The 24177-nt window shown below is 30.7% G+C and overlaps 1 protein-coding gene across 4 annotated transcripts in view; it reads right to left on the reverse strand.

Moving 5' to 3' along the window:
• USP9X (ubiquitin specific peptidase 9 X-linked) overlaps positions 1-24177 on the reverse strand; it is a 247134-nt gene that overhangs the window by 101789 nt on the left and 121168 nt on the right. For all 4 annotated transcript variants that reach the window (XM_031959411.1, XM_031959409.1, XM_031959412.1 and 1 more), the window contains exons 10-15: positions 23469-23621; positions 22219-22323; positions 13424-13630; positions 11520-11656; positions 8125-8258; positions 1823-1910 (exon numbers count right to left, since the gene is read on the reverse strand). In XM_031959411.1, coding sequence (XP_031815271.1) covers positions 1823-1910; positions 8125-8258; positions 11520-11656; positions 13424-13630; positions 22219-22323; positions 23469-23621 — 824 coding nt within the window. The remainder of the gene's footprint in view (positions 1-1822; positions 1911-8124; positions 8259-11519; positions 11657-13423; positions 13631-22218; positions 22324-23468; positions 23622-24177) is intronic.

Consider the following 24177-nt stretch of genomic DNA (forward strand, 5'->3'; position numbering starts at 1 on the left):
GGTTTTACAATTGTCAGTGCTGAAAAATTACCCATGCATATATCTTGTAAATAAAAAGCTATAATAAAAAAATAAATAAAAAAACCTTTGTTTTCCTAATTAATCAATTTTCTTTCATATGACTTTCAACTATATTGACTTCCTTATTGTTTCTCATATATAATTTTTGATTTCCCATGCTCATTCTTTGTGTTAGCTGTTCCTCATGTCTGGAATGCTTTCATATCCTGACCTTTCCTTCTGAGAATCATTGATTTTTTAAAATTGACTCAAGTTAAGTGCTGCCATCTACAAGGCATTGCATTTGTTCTAGTAGTTAATGTTGCCCTTTAAAACTATTTCCAACCTATTATGTATGTATCTTGTTATCTATTTATGTACATATGTTCTCCATTATAATAATTTGCTTGAGATTGGGAACTATTTTTATGTTTTTCTTTGTATTCCCAGTTGTGAACAGTACTTGGCATAAAAGAAATGTTTTTCGATAGACTGAATGAACTAGGCAGAAGTGTATGCAGAACAGATTTTTTTTTTAAATTTTCTGAATCTCATTAAATAGAATTAATTCATTTTATTATTTTCTAAAAGCTATTTCTTTTAAACTAGTTTATGTTTGTTTTTTTGCATTATGTTATTATTTGATATTCCCTTTAGAAATGATAAATAGTACACAAATCTTAAGGAAATATGAGTATGCCATAAGAATAGAAGTACTTCTTATAACTTAAGTAGGGTAAAAAGAGAAAAAATGAATTTTTAATTTGTAAGTTATCAAAACATTTTAATATTTTTTTTTAACAAGACACATTACAGCACCTTAGCTACATATTAAAGAGCATAACATATAAATCTGATCTATTGCTGTAATATAGAAAAGAAATGACTTACAAAAATTCTGACTTGTGAATAATTAAAAGTTTTATCATTCTTCCGTAGAAATAAAAGCTAATATTTCATTTAGATTATGTCTAAAGTCCGTAAAATCACAGTGAAAAAGCTGGAAAGGTCTATAAAGATTACCTTACTAACCAACTGCCTCATTATATGGAGATGAAAATTACTCCACCAAGGTAGAAGTGACTTGCCTACGTTTACACAATTCTTTAATGACAAAGACCGGTCTAGAAGCCACATCTCCAGAAATAAGTCAGACTTTTTTTTTTTGTTTATTTTAAACACCAAACTTCCCTTTAATTAGGTCACTTGTATTTTTATCCATTTATATTTTTAAAAGTTAGTCAACTTCCAAAATATCAACATCTTAAAATTTTATTTTCAGACCCCCTCAGTATACATTGAATTAGATTCAAATAATCAAATATTAGTTAAGTCAATGGATAGACTTTTAAAATAAAATTTAAGAAGGAAATTTCCCAAAGATATTAACTTTTGTGAACAGAAGCAGGAAAAAACAAGAACCTCTAACAATTACTCGTGAAATTTTTACCTATTAACTATAAGAATTACTACTTCTTCAACTGATATGTACAGGAATGCTCCATTTGAAACACCACCATCAATACATTAATATTTTCAAATTAATCTAATTTCTATCATGTATTTCAAAACAAAAAATGAGCAAAAAAAATGAACTCAACATAAGATACTCTTTGAAGAAAGAATTTAAATATTTACTCATAAAAGATACAAAGATGTGGGAGAGCATTTAATTTTACGTAATATAAAATCAAATGCTAACCTAATAAAAAACTGTTATATACTATTAATCAACTTAATTTCCTGATTCCTTATCTTTTAAAGAAAGCAAAACTAATAATAATAAAAACAATAAGAAGTTAATAATAATAATAAAACCAACCTTAGGAAATTAAGTCGTTCTTGGACTTCTTGTACGTGACTATATCTACTTCCTGGTCTTACAGTTTGCGGATCATATTCTCCATGCTCTGCAAATTAAGAAAATCATGAATTACACAGATATATCCAAATATAGCAATGCTGACTTGAAATTTAAAAAGTGTCTATCAACTATTAAAAGTCTATTAAAAAATTAATACCTAATGGCATAAAAATGGCTATATTCCATTCCTATAGTAACTTATCTGTTTTTCTATAGGCAGAATCAATGCATCAAAAACAAATAAATGAAGTTTTAATATAGAATAATCTTAAGTTCAAAAATTCAATCACAGAAGGGACAGTGATTCAGCTTCATAAGAATTATACCAGAGTGACAACAAGATACAATGGAAAGAAATAGTACTCCTACTAGAAATTCTCTGCTCTACAGGTTCTTAATGACATGCATGCCTTGGGTCTTTTTTCCATGTATTTTAACTGGCCTTTGATGGAATTTGTGTCATGGTCAACAATTATCAGTGTATCTCCACTGTATCAATTCTTATTTTTTCTCTATACTCTTTCATTTATTGACTCTATGTACTCCCATGAGTTGAATTATCTCAATGCAGATGACCAGATACTTATATTATGTCCTATTTTCTCCTGAGCTTGAGTTCTGCAATACTAAGTGCTACTGAACATTTCTAATCGTATACTAGACTGGCACCTAAAAAAAAAAATAAATAAATCAAAACATTTAAAAGAGAAGTAATTATTTTCACATACACAAAAACATCTGCTCTTCTACAGAAATATACTTCTTCCTTATTTCTGTTTCTTGGCTTCCTTCAAATCCCAACTGAGATCCCAGCTTCTAAAGGAAATTTTTTGTTATATTCCTTAATGCTAGTACCTTCCCTTCAATTGATAATCTCCAATGTAGTCTGCAAATATCTTCTTTATACATATCCACTCATCATCTTTCCCCTAAACTTCTCATTCCTTTGTAATCTTATACTCTCTCTCTCTTTTTCTCTATAAGCCAGCCAAGGTACAAAGCTCCAGAAATATCTTTTATTCTTAACCAATCATGTGGAAAGTCTACTTCCAAAACAAGTCTCATTTCTATTACAGTCTGTCCATTTATTCTATATCTCAGTGAAAGACAAATAGTAGACACCTAAAAAATATCTGACCATTTGAATGATTTCATTAGATCATTAACTCCTTAAAAATAGGGATAGTCTTTTGTTTTTGTATTCCCAATGCTCTCAGTACTATAGTGCTTGGCATGGCAAATAGCTGTACTTATATGTTAATCAACTGATTCTTATTGACTGTTTGTTCATGTCTGTGTCTGCTTTTTTCAGTAATTGGTCTTATCAATTATTGTGCTATACTCTTTTCTTACCTACAACTTCTACTTTCTCACTTTTACCCTTTAACATCTTGCCATATGGTTTCAATTGAACCAGTCCATTGAAAACACTCTATCAAAGATTATCAATGATTGCAATCCATCTATCTTGCTTTTTCATTCTCCTTGACTTAATCTTTCTTTTTGTATATTTTCTCTTTACATTTGTTTTATATAATTATATTACTTCCCCTTGGTACTTATAACTTTCCAGTGATTCATCCTCAGTATACTTTGCTGGTTTGTATCTCCAAACTGGGTTTGTTGTGAGTAGCCTTCTCTTAATTCCTTAAAATCTTTTTTTTCCCATCTCACCAGCTCTAATGGAAGCAGTTGTCATTTTTAGCAGATGGCTGGCAAACATATATTCAATCATAATTTCTCTGCTTAATTCTTGCCGTACATAACCACATGCCTGCTGAACATTTTAACCTACACAATACCACGAATTCAGAATGGAATTCATCATTTTTCCCTTAAGTTTCTCATTCCTTTAATATCTTGACACTCTTTTTCTCTACTGGCTACCCAAGGTACAAAGCTCCAGAACTATCTTTTATTCTTAATCAATCATATGGAAAGCCTACTTCCAAAACAAGTCTCATGTCTATTTCATTCTGTCCATTTAATTTTGTATCTCAGTGACAGACAAATAACAGATACTTAAGAAATATTTGACTGGTTGAATGATTCATACTTCAGACATTTATCCTCTCTTCCAGTAATAGTGTCGGTATTGGTCTTAGCCTCCATGCTACAATCTATTGTCCAGGAATATCAAAGTAACAAGCCTAATACAGACCATACTGATGAACTTCCAACTTCCAGGAAAGTGGTAATTCAATCTATTTTTTTTAACCAATTAAGAAAACAAATTTAAAAAAATGCTTTATTCAAACATTTCCCCCCTCTCTCCAAAAAAAAAAAAAAAAAAAAAAAAAAAAAAAAGAGAGAGAGAAAAGAAAACCAAGGCCTAAAACACAAATCTGGCCATGCTCTTCCTTCTGCTATTAAAAAAAAAAAAAAAAAAAAAAAGCCTTCATGTCTTCTTAGTACATTCTTATGAAAAGATAACTACAAACACCCCAATCAGGCAATCCATCACCTGTGTCCAAACTACCTTTCTAGATTTCCCATTTGTCAACTTTACACTCTTCATTCTGATTAGACTGTACCATTAGCCAAGCTCTTCAACTCCTTTGTCTCCCTCTTTGAGTTCATCTAAGTCCCAATAACTGGCAAGCACCTCTTCATGACATCTTTTATATTTTTCTTTCTCCAAGGCTCAGCTGAGATGCCATTTCCTCCATAAAGTGATTGTTGACAGACCTCAGTATAAAAGGTTCCTTTTTGTTTCTAAATTTATTTCATATTGACTTGTCTTCTTCTTTTCCCCCATCACTCTCTACCCTTTGAATATAGATGAGTACATATAAGCACATTATATGAATACATATTCACGTCCAACTTCAACAGAAATTACCCATGAGACTTTCTACCTATGTATTCCTAGAGTTTAATTAAAATGCCCTGCACATAACAAACTTATTAAACAATTTTTTTAAAATTTAAATTCAGAGGAAATATATTCTAAAGTCAGTTTAAGAAACGAGCTGGAGAATTATTCAAGCAGAATGATGCATACCTTGCAAGAAAATGTCAGTCCATCGGTTGTTTTTGCTTGATTGTTTTTCTTTGTTACAAACTAATATACAAAACTCCCCTCAAGGGAAAGGAGGAAAAAAAAGGGCAGAAATAACTGATTTTAAAAAGAAAAAACTATCAATAAAAGTATGGACTTGAAAAAAGTCACTGAATAAACAAGCTACTTAGTTTTATTTTTGTTTTAAACTCAAGGGTAATTGTGAAAAAATGAAAAACTAAATTCTATATATGTGTTTGTGTGAATGCAGGGATTATTATCAATGAGTATTATGCTTATTATTCTTTCAAACATAAAGGAATAAGACAAAAACAACAAAAGGTACCCCAAAAGTCTTAGTGCAATTTTAAATCATACTAAGACTCAGGAGTCACACATAGCAGCTCTATAGCTTAAAATAATGCTTCATTTATTCAGAATACAAAAAACCCGGCACCATCATTTTCTCAGAATACAATGAAGTACTCTTAATATTTAATATTAAAAACAAAAAACAAAACCTAGAGCTGAAAAAGACCCTCAGCACCATTTAATCTAATCTCACTTCAACACGTGAAAAAAAAAAATGATGCCAAGACATTATGAGGTTTGTTCAATGTGATATAGGTAAGTGGCAGAAGCAAGTTATGATCTTTGGTCCCTGACTCTAGGACCAGTGTTCTTTGCCCTGCATCACAGTGCCTCTCTATGTATTTAAAAAACCCTAGCATTCCCCAATTGAAAAAGGGTTAAAGAATGTGAACAATTTTTAGATGAAGAAATTAAAGCCATTTCTAGTCATATGAAAAAATGCTCTAAATCACTATTTACCAGAGAAATGCCAATTAAGACAATTCTGATGTACAGTAGTACTTCACTGTGTGTAGTGAGAGTGTAGCCTCTCAGATTAGCTAAGATGACAGGAAAAGATAACGATAAATGTTGGAATTATTGTGGGGAAATTGGGACAATAATACATTGTTAGTGGACAGCAATTTCTACTATGCCCAAAAGGCTATCAAACTGTGCATACCCTTTGAACCACTAATGTCTCTGTAACTGTATCCAAAAGAGATCATAAAAAAGACCCACATACACAAAAATGTTTGTGGCAGCCCTTTTTGTACTTGCAAGGAATTGGAAACTGAGTGGATGCCCATCAGTTGGAGAATGGCTAAGTAAGTTATGGTATATGAACGTTATGGATTATTATTATTGTTCTCTAAGAGAGGCCTGGAGAGATTTACATGAACTAATGCTAAATGATCAGAACCAAGATATGATTGTACATGGCAACAGCAACATCATACAATGATCTATTCTGATGGACCCTCTCAAACCAACAATGAGGGGATTTTCAGGCCAATTCCAACAGACTTGTGATGGAGATCCATCAGCACACAGAAAGAAGACTATGGGCACTGAATGTGGATTACAGCATAGTATTTTCAGTTTTCAAATTGTTGTTTGCTTGCTTTTTTTCCTTTCTCATTTTTTTCCTCTTTCTGATCAGATTTTTCTTGTGAAGCATGATAAAACCAAAAATATGTTTAGAAGAATTACACATTTAATCTATATTGAATTACTTGCTGTCTAGGGGGAGAAGGGAGGTAAGAGAATGAGAACAATTTGGAATACAAGATTTTGCAAGGGTAAATATTGAAAACTATCTTTGCATGTATTTTGAAAAATAAAAAGCTATTATAGAAAAAAAATTTTTAAATAAAAATAAAAAGCCCAGGCTACAATACAACCCTTACTTTAAAAGCAGAAACATTCCAAAGTCTCACTCAGACTTCATTAATTCTTATTTAACACTGAAATCCAATATGCTTGCTTATTTGTTTTCCAACTATATACAACAAAAAAGTAACTAGAAATCAAAAGGAAGAAAAAAGGTAGGCTATGAGAAGTATCAGCTATCAGGTAAGGAAGAAAGAGGAAAACTAAAACACACACAAAAGACTTTAAATATATATAACAGAGGAAAGAGAGAGGGGGAAGAGAGACTGAATGAGTGATAGAGAAAGAGAAAGTGTGTTATTTTGAGGAGCACTGTAGTATAAATTATCATTTATGGTAGTCAGATCTCATGCAGGGAGAACTTAAGAATGACAAAGATAAGCTGGAGGGTCTAGGCAAGGGAAGGGCCCAGGCAAGGGAAGGGCCCTGAGCATCAGGACTTATGAAGACAAGCTAAAAGAATCTGTCATTTCTAACTCTAAGAAGAGACCATTTGGGGAGAAGGGAATTAAGGAGAAAGTGGTTTGACAGTTATTGGAAGGGCTGTCAACTTTAAAAAAGGATCAAACTCATTCCATTTGACCCCAGAGGACAGAATCAGGAATGGTGGGTTAGTTGCAAAGAAGCCAATTTAGGATCCTTTACGCCAAGAAAAACTTTGTTCACATTTAGAGCTGTCCAAAAGTGAAATAGCTTGTTTGTAGAGGTGGTGAAGATCTTTAAGCAGAGGCTTGGCAACACTTATCAGGGTTTATATAATGATGATTCTTTGTATATGACTTGGATTGCAGAAAAACCTTCCATTTCCTCAATTCTCATGAAAAACACTTTGGGGAAATAAGCTGGGTTCAAATATTAGTTACATTTAATTCCTTACTGTATGACTCTGAGAGACAAGTCTTTCTATCCATATCTATAATAAATGGTTGACGAGGTCCCTTTCAGCTCTAAATTCTATTATAAGGGAAAATGTCCTCATTCAACTCAACAGGTTGTTAGAGTGCTTCTATATTAACAAAATACAAATTGTTAAAATGAAAGGCAGTTAAGTCAACATTCCTGTAATGACAGGCTGGTGTTTAGAGTTCTGAGACAACTTGTAATTTTGGAAGAAAAAGTGCTATTTAAACACAAATTAATTAGAGTTTTTCTCTTTAATCTTCTCATCCCTCCTGCAATATTTGTATTCTTTTGATCAGGATCTCATTCTAATGTTTAGTCCCTCCACTACCACAGATCATAACCCATTCATCCCTTCTACCCCATGGAGTTCTTGTCCATGCCTTTGGGTATGTAATCCACTGAAGAACTACTGAACAATTTAAAGGCCTTTTTCTTAATATTATAATGTTTCATGAGAACTAGTATAAAATTTGGGCTACTCATATAATCTTTTACTTTTAAAATATGGAAAAACAAATGAGGAAATATTGAAAAGAAAACTAAAAAAAATGAAACAATACATCCTAAACTGTTAAATTTATTTCAGTTTAGGGATCTCTTTAATTAGACTTACCTTTTGCATATTGTCTCATACTTTCCATATAAGCAGAGAGATTTTCTGCTACCAGAGTAACTAGGGCATGATTGTGCTGAAGTTGATTGATTAAATCATGACGATAAAACACATGTGGACTTCGCTGTGTTTGACTGAAAAATAAACAGCATGTAAAAGTATTACATCACATTAAATTATTGAATTTATTATGTATTTACACATTTTTATTTAACATTTAGCTTGGAAAATGGAACATATTTCATTATTACATATAAAAAAGATTAATGTTGAAGTCAACTAGACCTAAGGTTGCTTATAATGTTTTAAAAGGATAACAATCTAAACAGTTTTATTACGAGTGACTCCTCACTCTCACATAATTACTGAATAAGAAAAATCTCTATTAGCATTCTCTAACTTCTTCATTCTATGATTTCTAGAAAAGCCTTAATGATTTCCAGTTTCTGCTTTTCACACCAAAACAGTTATGAAGTGATGTTCTCTACCCCCGACTTTTGATGAGCTGAATGGCTTACAAGAAAGATGATTAAAATCAGATGATTTTAAAAAGTGTGAAACAAGCCCATGTGTTTATTAATGGAGAAATTTTTTATTTAAGTAGTTTTGAGTGTGTTTTTTTAAAGTGTCAATTGCTCAATCTCTTCATTATCCTGTATTGTTATTTCCATTGGTGACACTTTTATTTGGTTCTTTAGTTTAGGTGGTTATCAAAAATCAGGTCTGATCCTAGGAGGAAAATTATATTGTTTTAAACCAGTTCCCTAAAGGTTTTGATTCTTAATTAGAAAGTTTACAATAAACGAAAATTGTTACAATGATTTCTTGAATTTTTGTGAAAATTACCACCTGGAGAAAAAAATAAGCTTATTATGGATTAAAGATGTTATTCTTCTGCGTTTTCACCTTGGGAGGTAATATACTTATTTGAATTATACATTCATTTAAAAAAATGTACTAGAAATGCTTTTGAAATAAGTGGATAGCATCCCGCTTAAATCCCTCTAATGATGACTTTGAAGATGGACTCTGCTGCTTAACCAACTAAGTGTTCTTAAACACATCACTAAATTTGTTTCATGGTTCTCACCTGTGAAACATGGGATGTAGACTAGATAGATTTGAAGTTTTTCCAGCTCTAGCACTACATTTCTGTAACTTGAACTTATATAAATTTCACTACATAGTAGATATAGTTGGAATGTAATTGTAATAAATATTAAAGTAAGCATCTTCCTGTGACCCTGTAAGAATTTTAAGAGGTAACATTTGATATATAATTAATAATAATTGCCCCTTTCTGATATTATATAAATAAATGGAAATCACAACTATTTTCTATTCTTCACTACCCTAAATGACAATGGAATCTTATTCCCTGTTTTTTTCACCACCCTAAGATTATGTACATTGAAAAGGAGATAAATGTATAAGTAGTTTACTACTTTGGAATGAATGTTCCATGTGCCCTAAAACTTAAAGAGTTGAAATTGGAATGAATTTAGATCCCAAGATTTTTGGAATAAGTAGGATTCTAAGACACTCTTCTCTATGAATGGCTAATTTAAATCTGAGGGAAAAGTTCTATAAGTAATGTACATAAATCTGTTCCCCCCCCAAATTTTAACCTTTGTCCTGATGTTCCATGTCACTGGATTTTTATTACTCTATATAAAATTTATACTTTTGTTGTTATTAAATAGCACAGAGTAATCATATAAATAATGGTAGTTTACCAATATTTCCATGTTTAGCCTTTATTTATTAAAGTTACTATTAAATATGTGAGCCATTCTTTGAGTAACATTTGGATAAAAAACTAAGGATTCCTAAAAAAAAATACACACACACATACACACACACACACACATTTTTTAAAGAATATTCAACCTGAGGATAAAAAAGAATTTCTGCATGAAATTTCTCAAGACCTATACAGTTTTCATATACTAAATGTAGTTTCAAAACTCACTTTCCACTTAATTTACAGAGGATCAATACTAAGTCATTTCACAATTCCCGCCTTCCCCCAAAATGGTACCAAAGGTCTCAATTCCTAGGTTTAAAGGTCTTTCAATAACACTTAACTGTCTCCATTTTGTGGATGTTAATTGTAATCTCTGCACCATAAAAATTAAGGGACAAAGATATTCATTTCTAGATTTTTTCCCCCACTTATCATTTCTAGATTTTTTCCCCCACTTATTCAAATGAAGACAACATACAAGCAAACAGGCCACTGAAATTATTAAATGCCTAAAATTTCTCGTTTTCAATTACACTCAAAAAGCTTTTAAAGAGAGAGGAAGGAATTGAGGGAGCTAACAATTCTTGTAAGATGCACAAATCATTTCAGTTTTGAGAATAAACAAGTATCAAAAAAAAATTATTTTAATTGTGATAATCACTCTCTAATTTTAAGTTAATGTCAATAACAAAACCACATGAAAATAGTGTTATTAAAGAAATAAAAAATATAATACGCAAAATATATTTGTAAAACAAACTCTGTACAGATTTTAAATAAATGTTTAAAAATTATTAGCACAAAATAAGGCTTTGCACTATAAAAACTTCAAAAAACAAAACCAATTTTCTCCAAGTTACCCCCAAATATCAATTTATTAAAATAAGGGAAGGAAAGTAAAACAAAAGGCTGATTACAAAAACTTTTGTGAATGATTCTAATTAATGACAAATTAGTTGTGTATGTATGTTTCTCTGAATTGCATATGAGAATGCAATATGCATATACATTTATGATGACAGCAAAAAAGTTAAAATTAGGAAATATAAGGATGTTACTTTAAAGAATCCATTTCAAAATTCTGATAGCTACCTTAACATACATTAATTAGTATAAGACTCTTAAAATTGTTTTCTAGTATTTTTTTAAAATTTCAAATCCTTTTCCAGCTCAGCTTTTAAATAGGAATAAATTTATGTGGTCCTTTCATTCTTAGTTTTACCAAGCTGCAAGTGAAAAGAAAAATACTTCAAAAACCAAACCAAACCAGAACAAAACAAACTTCACTGTAAAGTTGTTTAAGATATTTACATTTTCCAATATTTTAAAGATTACTTCCTAATATTTTAATAATCCTTTTATTATTGAAGTATATTGCTTTTTAATTGAAATAGGTGTTTTCAACGTAATTTTCCTTTTCTTTCATGCTTAACCTTCTGATCTAATTCTGTTCCATAAAGTCATAATAATCATTTCCAATGCCTATTTTCCACTACTCATAATGTATTAAAAATATCAAGAGTTTTGTCTTCAAACTTATAATACATGAACTTTTTGAAGAAATGTTTCTATATAAAATCTATTTTAAAATGTGCTTATGGGAGGTGGGGGGTGGGGAGGCACAGAAGAGAGGAAAAAAGATGCTTACCTCAAATTTTGTGGAGCTTCTCCAAATAAACTACAAATTTCTCTAATTTGTTTCAGTGCAGGAATTACCCATTTATCATTTGTGCGAAGTTCTTCTATAAAACGATCTATCCATTGGATCTTTTGTGTGTCTCGATCCTTAAAAATAAAATTTCATAGCTTAATGTAGACCTTGGCAATAAAAGAATTCTAATTTGAAAGATTTTTCATAGTTTAAAGTAGAAACACCTTCTTTGTGTAACTCATACTTGATAACTTTTAGAGAGACAAAAAATATTTAAGTTTGTATGGTAACTTAATATATCGAAAACTAGACCACATCAGTCAAATAATCTAGATAATAATTCTAATAATTTTGGATAGGACTTCAGTGATTATTTTATATAGGTTAAGGAAGCTATCAAATGCTTGTATTTTAATATAGAGTATTAGTAAGGAATACAATTTCTCTAACATACTGAACCTTTAAAATCGTCATAAAAATTTTTATCTATTTAAAATGAACTACTTTAGGTTAGCAGCTAGCTGGCACAGTGGACAGAATGTCAAGAATTAGGAAGATTCATCTTCTGGAGTTCAAATCTGGCCTCAGACATTTACCAGATGTATGACCCTGGACAACTCATTTAATCCTCTTTACCTCAATTTTCTCATCTATAAAATGACTTGGAGAAAAACATGGCACTACAGTAACTTTTCCCTCCCCAACAAAGCCAAAAACAACAAAAACTAAATAGGGTCACAGAACGGCACAATTGAAACACAAGTGGATAAAATTTTGGGGTATCTTGCTAGTCTCATTTCATTTGTGTGAATGAAGAAATCATAATCATAATATACTGTTAAATTTTAATGCTCTTTGATTTGTTATTCTAAATAAGCAAATGTCCTTGTTTCAGACACTTTCCTTTAAAACTATGATTCACATTGAAGGAATATAAATATTTATATACCTAATCATACAGTAAATATTTAGAGAAGAGAATTTAAACATTTTATGTTCTCAATTTCATTAAAAAAATTTTTTTTTTAGGTTCTTAAGGTATCCCAATTTAATCAGATGAAAATAGGTTTAAAATAGCAGATAAAATCTTTCAGTCTTTGATTGAAACAATTATTCCCTTTTTTAAGAGAGACTTTAAAGTTCTAATGCATAGTCCAGTCCCAAAGTGATAACTACAGGGATTATCACTCCTTAGACACATCACAGGTAGACTACATAGAATATACAATTTCATTTTACCAGAATTTTAACTCCTACTTTGTCATGGGTAAAAATTCAATTGATCAAAATTTTCACAAAAGAATTCTTTTAGCCAGAAATTGGGGGGGGAGGGGGGGGGGAGAGAAACAGGGTTCAATAAATGAGATGTTATTGCACATTAATGGTGGAAGAAATGACATCTATATTCATTCAGGAATAGATATTCCAAGCAGACATTTTAGATGAAAAATATATGGTGAATTTCACTATTCAGGAAAATCAATATATTTATATTTCATGTAATAATAAGAGTAAATTTATTGGCAACTAACGTTCCAGAACCTTAAATTTGATTATGGCCAAGCAAACTAAGAAAAGACTGTTTTACAATTTATGGAGCCTTTCCGAGTAGTGTTTTTTAATTATGGAACATGGCATTTCCACAATTATTTGCTAAATGAGAGCCATGAAAAGTGGTAAACCCTAATTTACTTTAATTGGGTTCAGAATGTTCAATAATTAAAACCTAGAATGGTAACGGAAACTACTCTAACATAGACACCTACGAAGAAAGAAAATTAGATCAATTCACAGAGATTACTCCAAAATATCAATGCTGGAATCTGGAAGTCTTATCACTAAAATCAACGAAATAATCACAAAATACAATGTTAGAGAATAACAAACTAGCAAATGTTTACCTGTGAACAACTATAATCTAAGATTTTAATGTGGGCGCTGAGAGCCTGGTCCATGATATCAACAGGTACATCATCACTATGGGCCAAGTTCCACAATAGGTTCAACACTTTATGGGCCATCACACCATCTTTATCATCTTCGGCAAGACGACGTATTAGCTCAAGTAATTTTTCACGCTGTTTTTTACTTGCATTTGTCCAACTTGCCTGGAAAACAAGTTCAGTATGCTGTGTTAATAATCCAAGTCAATTTTTCAGTTTTATAAGATAGCTGTCATCAAAATATGCTAGATAAGTGTATAGTGTAGTGTATAGTGCAGTGTATAGTGCTAGAAAATCTGAACTCAATTGCTGCCTTGGACATTAGGTGTGTGATTGGGCAAGTCACATAACTTTCTCTCAGCCCCATTTCCTCATCTGTAAAAATAGGATAAATACCTATTTACAAAGTGGTTGTGAGGATCAAATGAGATATTAAACATTAAGTGTTTTATACACCTTAAAGCACAATATAAATGCTAACTATTATTAAATTTGCTTGAAAAACATTACATCTTGAAAAGAGAAAGGGAGAGGATTCAGAACTTAAACTTATTGGGGAAAAATATGTGTTATTAAAAAAAAAGAAAAATAACCACCTTAGAAAAGAAATATTCAGACAAATTCAGAATACACTTATATAATATTAGAATTTCAAATAATCATAAATAAATATAATGTTAATTAAAGATAAAAATCTATTGATAAACTTAGTCTTGATTTGAAAGGCTACTAAGGTTCCCATGCAAAAAGCAAATGAAAAGATTAAAGAGGTATGGTTTGGTTCTTTAACCCAACAGACAAATAATAATTAAAATGAAAAATAAATTTATAGACAAAACTACAAAATTTTCAAAGATGAGAATGACACTAGGTAAGAAAACTACACATTGAAATAAATTTCTCTGTGTCTGTCAATAAGCATTTTAGTAAAAGACTATTATGACTATTATGTACTGGGATCATCTGGGTGAAGCAGGAGATGTTCTCATCATCCCCAAAATCAGGAAGATTCATCTTCATAAATTCAAATCTGGCCTCCCTCACTACCTGTGTGATTGTGATTGCTTCAGTTTCCTCATCAGTAAAAGCAAAAGTTGCAAACTGTATCTATGGCAAGAAAACCCTAAACAGGGTCATGAAAAGTCGGACAAATCTGAAAGGATTACTATGTGGAGAGGTATTATGCTTACTAATTGTAAGAATTAGTTTCAGACAGTCTTATTCACATATTTAAATAAAAATTAATTTTATACCAAAAGATTCTATCTGATAAGTACACTCTTTCAAAATAAGCCATGGTATGGTATTCCATGGAATGTCATATGGAATGGTATGGTATTATATGCAATGCTGCAAAACTGAACCCAAATTTTCCACCTCAACACAGGTGGAGGATATTATAATCCTATAAGTCTTTCAGGGGGGCCAAATTTATGTTTTATAATTAGCAACACCTCTTTTAAAAAAATATTTTCATTGATAACCTTGTTTTTATACCACCTAAAACTCACTAAGTTCTCCCTCTGCAAGAGTTTAAAAAAAAATAAAAACTGAGCTTAATTCACTGATAGATTGAAAAAATTCTAACAATATGTTGTTTTATTTACATCTGACCTCCTCTCCCTAAATTAAAAAAGAGCATCATCTTATCATCTTCTTGAGGCCCAAGCTTGATCAAATAAAACCTTTTTTCCCCCCCAAAAAAATTCAAATAATCTTAAGAGTTATATCAGTTGGGAAATAACTGAATACATCATGGTATATGAATGTAATGGAATATTATTCTTCTATAAGAAATGATGAGCAGAATGATTTCAGAAAAGTCTGGAAAGACAAGAAATGAAGCTAATGAAATGAATAGAAGCAAGAGAACATTGTACTTAGCAATAAGATTATGAAACTGTGACAGACATGGCTCTTCTCTACAATGAAGTGATTTAAGGCAATCCCAATGGATTTGTAATAGAGCCATCTGCAATCAGACACAGAAACTATGGAGACTACGTGGATCAAAGGATAGTATTTTCACTTTTTTTTCCTGTTATTTGCTTGCTTGGTTTTTTTTTTCCTCTGATGTTCTTTCCCCTTTTTGATCCGATTTTTCTTTTTTCTTTTTTGTATATATTTTTTATTATAATAACTTTTTATTGACAGAATCCATGCCAGGGTAATTTTTTACAACATTATCCCTTGTACTCACTTCTGTTCTGACTTTTTCCCTCCCTCCCTCCACCCCCTCCCTAAGATGGCAAGCAGTCCTATATATGTTAAATATGTCACAGTATATACTAGATACAATATATGTGTGCAGAACCGAACAGTTCTCTTGTTTCACAGGAAGAATTGGATTCAGAAGGTAGAAATAATCCAGGAAGAAAAACAAAAATGCAAACAGTTTACATTCATTTCCCAGGGTTTTTTCTTTGGGTGTAGCTGCTTCTGTCCATCATTGATCAATTAAAACTAAGTTAGGTCTCTTTGTCAAAGAAATCCACTTCCATCAGAATACATCTTCATATAGTATCATTGTTGAAGTATATATATAATTTGATCTGATTTTTCTTGCGTAGCATGACAAATATGGAAATATGTTTGGAAGAATTGCACATGTTTAACCTGTATTCGAATTGTTTGCTATCTTGGGGAGTGGGAATTAGGGAGAAAAATATGGAACATAAGGTTTTGCAAAAGTGAATGCTGAAAACTATCTTTGCATATATTTCAAAAAGTAAAAAAGCTCTTAAAAAAAAAAAAGTCCAATAATTTAAGGGTTATTTTCCTTTCCATGAATGTTTTCATAGTCACTGTCTAGTATATTTTTCTTTTTTAACTTTCATTTAATTCTGCTTCAGTTCATACAAGACTTGCTATGCTTGTTTTTATCATATTCATAATTTCTTCTAGCACAAAAATATTCCAATACATTCATGTACGATTAATATATAATTACTCCCCAATTAACAGGCATCTATCTACATTTGTTTCTAGCATTCTGCTGTCATAAAGATTGCTTCCTAACAATTTCTGTTTTTTTTCTACGTGGACTATTACCATTCCTTAGTTATCTGCCAATTTACTGGTTGTGACATAAAAATTCATGATTACTTTGACTTGCATTTCTCTTGTTATTTTTGATTTAGAGGACTTTCATATGATTGTTAATTCCTTCCAAATTCTTGTCCATAGGTTTTTTTTTTATATCTTCTTGATCTTTTTTTTTTTTTTTTAATTGGGAAGAGCTTTTGGGCTATTTGTGTATCTTAGGACTTTGAAATTCTAATTGTCAGAGATATTTTATAAAAAGATTCCACCAACCCATTAATTTACAATTCTTTTGTAAAAATTCTCTTAAAACATACTTTTCCTATTTGGTATTTTAACAATTCACACCCTACCCAAAATAGCAAAGGGTATCTAATCAGAGTCTCTTCAATTTTTTAAATATGACTTTTAATATTTAGATTATTTATCTCTTTTGAATCCAATGTAGAACATGATGTAAGTTATTACGATAAATCTAATTTCTGCTGGACTGCATTCAAATCTTCCAATCAATTCTTTTCAAATAGGAAGTTTTCCCTAGAATTTTGTTTCTATATTTATTAAATTCACTTATTAAGCAGAGTTAAATTATTCCTGATTCTTTATTGGTTATTTTATATGCTGACTTTTTTGTTGATCCACTCCCTTCTTATTGTAAATATTTAATTTCATTTGCATAAAAGCTTTCCAAGTTTATGTAATCCAAACAACTATCTTTTACAAAAGCCTCTACCTCTCATTTGATTAAGAAAAGCAAATCAACATAAGAGACCAGAAAAAGAGGATCAGTAATAATGGAACTCAATAAATTCCAAAATATAATTTATCCAAAAATAAATTCACTAATTGATACCCACTGCTGGAAAAACAAGTAAGCATTCTGGTAGAAAATAGGTTCAGACATACATTATTCACTACATTCCACAAAAAAATCAAAATGTATACTTAACCTGAATGTTAAGGCCTGTTCCTTAAAAAACCACAAAAGAAACCTTTGAATAAATTTTATTTTTATACTTTCTTTTTACATCACTTCTATTTCCCACTGTATCTCTCCAAAGCAGTAATTCCCTATCACAAATAATAGAAGAGGAGGGAGGGAAGGAGAGGGAAACTCACAAAATCAATACACATGACAAGAATATGATATGAAATGTTCCACAACCATGAACTCCATCTCAGCAAGAAAGTGAGCAGAGGAAAAATTTCAAACCTTGTCTTGTGGGCCAATATGGTTCTATTATAATATGAAAAACATACTTTTTACCATTTTGTAATAGTTCTATACACTTATAGTTGTACTCATTCTGTAAATTATTTCTCTAGTTCTTGACTAACTCACTGTGCATAATTTTACATAAATCTTTTCACCCATTACATTGTTCTTACGGCTTATTAATATTCAATTACATTCTTATAGCACAATTTCTTTAGCCATTTCCCAAATGACAGGCAGCCACTGTTTCCAGTTCATTTCTATTTGGCATTACCTTCCCTCAAGAATGTGCTCAGTGATGAAAAATTGCACGAACATTTAACTGCTTTTTTTGCAGCATTACTAACAATGCATTTTTATGCCCATTGTCCCAAATCCATTACATTAACAAGACATTCTTTTTACCCCCCCATCACTACCCTTTTGCTGAGTGTTACAGGAAATTTCCCATTTGTTTTGGTATGCATTTCTGTTATAATCAGAGATCTGGATTATGCTTTCATATGGTTATTAAATATAATTCTCCTTTTGAGAAATGTTTGTTCTTTGACCAGCAATATTAATTTGGTAAATGGCCTTTGCTCTTACATATTTTAGGCATAGTTACCTATAAATCTTGACTTATGATATGAAGAGTCTTTAAATACACATTCAAGAAATATTAAATGCTTTTTATAATCATCTCTATTCTTTATCTTAAAAATTTATCTCCAAAGATTCAGATCAATCACACACATATTTCAAATTTCTTGTAAAATATTGTTGAAAGCTCAATTTGCCAGATTGCTTTTCAGTTTTCTCTACAGTTATCAAATAAATTCTTTCTTGTGTAAATTTATGTTTTCAGGTTTATCAGATACTAAACTAAGTCACAGGATTCAATAATTTTTTATTTTTTTGTCTAATCTGATCCATCAATAGTTTTCTAGTTCTTAAGAAATATCAAAATGTCTTTAATGCTTACTGTGTCACAATAAAGTTTGAGATTTGAATTACTACAATTTCTATTCTATCCCCTACCCTTTGCTTTTTTACTTCTTTACCCTTTATTTCAGCTCCCTACCACAAACAACTATCCTCAAATGAGCCTTTTAAAAAAAACAAAATTCCTTAGTGCATAGCTGCACATTTCTGTATATTAAGTTCATTGCAGCTGTCAGGACATGTCATGTTCATTTGTATTCTTTAGGACTTCTGGTTTATCATTGTGTGGATCAGAATTCTAAAGTCTGGAATTATGCAAATAAAGTATCTTTTGGTAGGATGAATGACATAGTAATATATTTGTCAACTAAGCTTGGTGGTAGTGTCTTATTTGTTATATAGCACAGATAGGCTATGAACACTGAGTAACAAACTCTTCTTTACTATTTTAAGGAATGTCTTACTATTCTTTACTATTTTAAGGAATTTTATTTCTTCAGTTATTAGGTAAATTGACTCCCATATAGTTTAACTATGCTGTAATTACTATTGTTATGGGGGCAGCTAAGTGACCCAGTAGATAGAATATAGCGTACTGGGGATTGGAATAAGGAAAACCTGAGTTCAAATTTGACCTCAGAAACTTATTAGCTGTGTTATTATCTTCTGAATTCTGTAACTGCTAAAGCAATACTCTGTGCATTTTATAGCCTTCAACTATGCAAAAGATATTCATTTTCTTGATCTGCTTCTTGAAGCATCATCCTATTAAGGATAGTTCTGTCTCCTCTTTACCTATCTTTATGATTTTTCTTTCTCCAGTCAATGTTATTAATTGATTTTCTTCAATAAATGCTGCAATATTCAAATAACAGCAGATAAAGGGGGCTTTTGCTTTGCTTTTATATTTATTGGGAAAATTTCTAGTATAAAAATGTTTCAAAAAACCTTTATTTTTAGACCCTGTATAGCAATCTGGTTAATCCTAGGGATTACTTAGAATGTTTTAATATAAAACACAGGTCTACAAAGTAAAAGAATAACAATGACATGCAATTACCAAAATATGTTTCAAAAGTTTACACATCCTACCTTAAGACTTCTTGTTCTAGTGTTTATCTGTTATATAATGTATTTGGATGTTGCATAAGAAAAGATCCTATGCCTATATATTGTAATCTTTTTTTAAAATGTGAATTAAATGAATATTTTATTTTATCATAGGCTTTTTGTCCATTTAATGATATGTGCTTCAGAAAGTTTCTGCTTTCAATACGATAAACAATAGCAACTATTTTCCTAATGCTCAATCATTTTTGCATCTCAAATATAAATTCAACTTGATTATGGTCATTTCTGGAGAGGAAGAGTAGAGGGACAAACTACTGTGATCTTTCTGCAAGAATTAAAAATTTTGGCATAAATATTCATTCTTGAAAAGTTTACAATTCTTTTTTTTTATCCTTTAGTTCAAGTATAAAGAAAAATTGTCTAATGAAATGAAATGATTCTTGGAAATAATTTTTGCTAAGAGTTTTTTTTTTTTTTTAGAATAACTACAAAAAGTTCAAATTTCTTTATCTGAGATTAGATTATCTAAAATCCCTATCAGGTGAATTATTAATTTGGATTTTTTATATCTTTGTACACTGTCTTTTATTCTTTTGATTCTAAGGAGGTCTTGATCTCTAAATGTACATAGGAGATTCTACTTGGCTCTTTACTTTCTTCTGAGTACTGTGGTTTTACCTTGTTCAATTTTTTATTTTGCTAATTTGATATTCTTCCTTTTTAAATCAGATTGGCTCATACTTTGCCAATTTTGTTAGTTTTAGAGAATTAGGTTTTTTCCCCCATCAATTCTATAGTTTGGAGGACTTGCTCGAGAAGTTTTCAATTTATCTACTTCTCCTCTAAATTTAAAATCTTCCTATTGTATTACATTGTTGGTTTTCTTTTTTATTAACTACATATTTAGCTTACAAATCTTTTTTTAATTTTTTTCTCCACAGGAAAAAAATGTATGTAATATCAGTCAATAATTACGAACTTTAGGATATTCAGGAAAGTGTGTAATAGAAACAGAATGACAGCAAATTTTATGGAAAAGTAAAGAAATTATTAAAGTCATACTTATCTAACATTTATTACAAATCACAAAAAAAAAATTATGTTAAAACAGTTAAACTTCATTTATCAAACCTAATCAGCACAATACTTCACTGAAGTTCAACTCTGGCTCCTCATTGAAGAAACCCCAGGTTTAGAAATACTGTACCAACAGAAAGTACTCTGGAATATTATATATGGACAACTACAGTAGTTAGTGAGGAAAAAAAGCACTGGATTTACAATCAAATATGGTAGGTTCAAATTCTAGCTTTTTTTGCACTCTTTCTTTGACCATGGGGCAAGATATTTCACAATTTTTTGGCATTCAACTTTCTTATGTGTAATGAAAGAGATTAGACTAAATGATTTCTGAGTTTTCTTTCGGCTCCCAATTCTATGCTCCTATTTATTCACAAGGGACCTGCAACCTATACTGGAGTACACACTCCGATGAAATCAAAGATCTTTGAAGTAATCAGGAGCACTGAGTATAAATGAGAAAAATTGAGATAAAAGAAATTCTTCCCTTTAAGTATCAATTAAAAAAAATTACTTGAATAACAATGAGCAAACCTTTATCTGCCTTAGTAAAATGAATACCCTCCATATATAGTAAACACATTTTAACTAAGGGTCAACATAAAAGTTACAAAGCATTATGAAGTGATGTTCTAAGGAGTTATTCAAGTATGTATATCCATCATATCAAATAATCTGAGACTAAAAAGATAATCACTAGAGCAATATGCTAATCCTCACTATCAGTAATATTTTTTGTGGGCATAATTCTACTTCTAGCATCTTTATAACACCAAACTATTTAAATGTAGAAATACCTTCTACCTGACCTAGATTAATTAAATAATAAAAGTGTTTACCTATATAAATCTCTATTGCTATGGAGTAAATTGCCTTGGATATATAACACTTATTTTCCTTGATGCTGAGAGGCTTTCTGACTTACTTGCAGATTCATGGATATTCTCAAAGTCCGCAATAATTACAAGTGTGACAAAAGCATAAGTATGATATTAATATTAATTTCATTGCTTAGATTTAAAATTTCTTTAGCACAAGCAATTCCTGGGTGAGAAAAAAAAAAATTCTACCAATGCAGGATGGTACCTTCTATGCAACTTATATTCCTCAGAGTGCTGGCTGGAGCAGGGAGAGGTTAAATCTGAATTGTCCAAAGTCACACAGAATCTGTGTCAGAGGCAGGCTACGAAATCTGGTCTTCTTGATTCCAAAGACAGTTCTCTACATTTTATGGCAACAATAAATCATATTTACAATTTTTCCTTATTTGAAGAAAATGAACAAAGAATCCACGTAGTGAGTATGTCTGCTTGAATTTCTCATTTACCTTCTAAGTGTTATTGTTTTGCTCATGTCTATGTTAATGGAATCAAAATCTAGAGATTTAAAATATCAATTTGCTTAACTCAAGAATGTTTACCTTAAAGCAATCAAAGAGATGATCAAGCTGTTCAGGAGAAAAATCCCAAGCCAACTTTGCCAGGAGATCATGTACATTCTTTACAATGGCTTCATGTTTTCCTGCCTGAAAAATTTTATCAAAAAACAGAAGGTTTAAGGTACTATTCCATGAACTACAAAAGCAAAAACTTTGGAACTTCAGGCAAAAATTTATTCTTGACCTTAATCAAAATCACTTAATTGACTCAAAAATGACGTTTCTCAATGTTAAATAATAATAACAACAACAATAAATTAAGTCATTAGCAAGGACATTGGTTTATATCATTTATAATCATAAAAATACCATTTAAAGATGGAAGTAAAGTCAAAAGATCAACCAAACAATACAGTCTTTGAAAACAGCTTAAAGAATTCTTCCATGACTGGCCACAGATTAGAAATCTGTCACTGAGATAAAACATGGAACAATTATTAACGCTCCTCTGAATTTAGAAATTAGTTAAGTAATTTGTCCGTCTTGTAAAAAGTGGGCTTTATCCCTTAAGAAATGACTTTATAGATTTCATACCCAATAAAACAAGTTAGCTTTGATGATATCATTTTATTAATGCACTAGAACACAATGGCAACTTCAGCAAAAAATTATTTTCCAATAATCTCTACAAAAACTTTCCCCTTGCTTTTAGCACAGTGGTTAGCGAATATTAGGTGCTATATAAATGCCTATTGTGCTTTTTTTCCCTTTCCACCTATTCTTTCTACTCAATACCACATGACTTTAATACAGTTTTTATACTTAAGAAAACTAAACAATCAAAACATTCAACCTTATGAAAATCCTAAATGGGAAGTGTTTGCTTTCAGAAAAATTTTAAAATCCTAAAATCACTCATTTTCAAAAAAGAACAAAAAAAAATGTAAGAACATTGTAGTTTTATTGTATATTCCCACTTTGACTTAGAAAAATATAGGATCCCAATTGATTCTACCAGTGTGTCTTGATATTACAATTTTCAGAATTAGAATTAATTATTTTATATAGAATAGTTGAAGGGACTAATCCTGCTGAAATTATGAAATGAAAAATGAAATGAAATGAAACTGATAAATGATGAACATTTAAAATGTGATGTGATTTACAAAAATTAAGTGCTCACCAACAGATGTCCACACATTTCTCTTAATGAACATTACCTTATGTACAACTTTTACATAACAGTTAAAAATTCTCATTATGAAGGGAACATTTTTAATTCATATTCTTACCTGTGCTGCCCAAATATTGTCAAGATCTTGCAAGGTGAGAGCTTTTTCTTTGATAACAAAACGAAGAATCTTCTCCAGTTTTTCTACATACTGTGGTTGATGAAGACTATCCCGTAAAACTATAGATAAAATATTGTTCTGCTGTATCCACTCCTAAATGTAAATGCAAAGTACAGTTTCAAAGCATCAATGAGATTAAAAGCAGAACCATTAAGTAAATGTAAAATAAGGGGAGCTTAAAAAAAAAAAATCAATGGTTTATTCAGAGTGCTTCACACATATATTTTAAAAATATGAACTAAACACTACAAGGAACTCCTTGTTTTCTAAAATATTTAATCTAGCTGTTAAGATGAAAAGAATTAATATTATTAGATTCTAAACTTCTTTTACTTCCTTATCCTACTATTCCTACAAATTAAATCAACAAGTATTTAATAAAAAGTTACATTCCAGAAACTATACTGGAAACAGAGAATATAAAGACAAAAAAATGGAACAGGTGCTTACATTCTACTGACACACACAGGTCAATAGAGGGTGGAGGGGCAGCTAATTGGCCGTAGTGGATAGAGCACTAGCCCTGAAGTCAGGAGGATCTGAATTCAAATCCAGGCTCAGACACTTAACATTTCCTAGGTGTGTGACCCTGGGCAAGTCACTTAACCCCAATTGTCTCAGAAAAGAAAGGGGGGGGAAGGGAGAGGGA

The sequence above is a fragment of the Sarcophilus harrisii genome, chromosome 3 (genome assembly GCF_902635505.1).
Source record: "Sarcophilus harrisii chromosome 3, mSarHar1.11, whole genome shotgun sequence".
In the NCBI taxonomy this organism is placed as follows: Eukaryota; Metazoa; Chordata; class Mammalia; order Dasyuromorphia; family Dasyuridae; genus Sarcophilus; species Sarcophilus harrisii.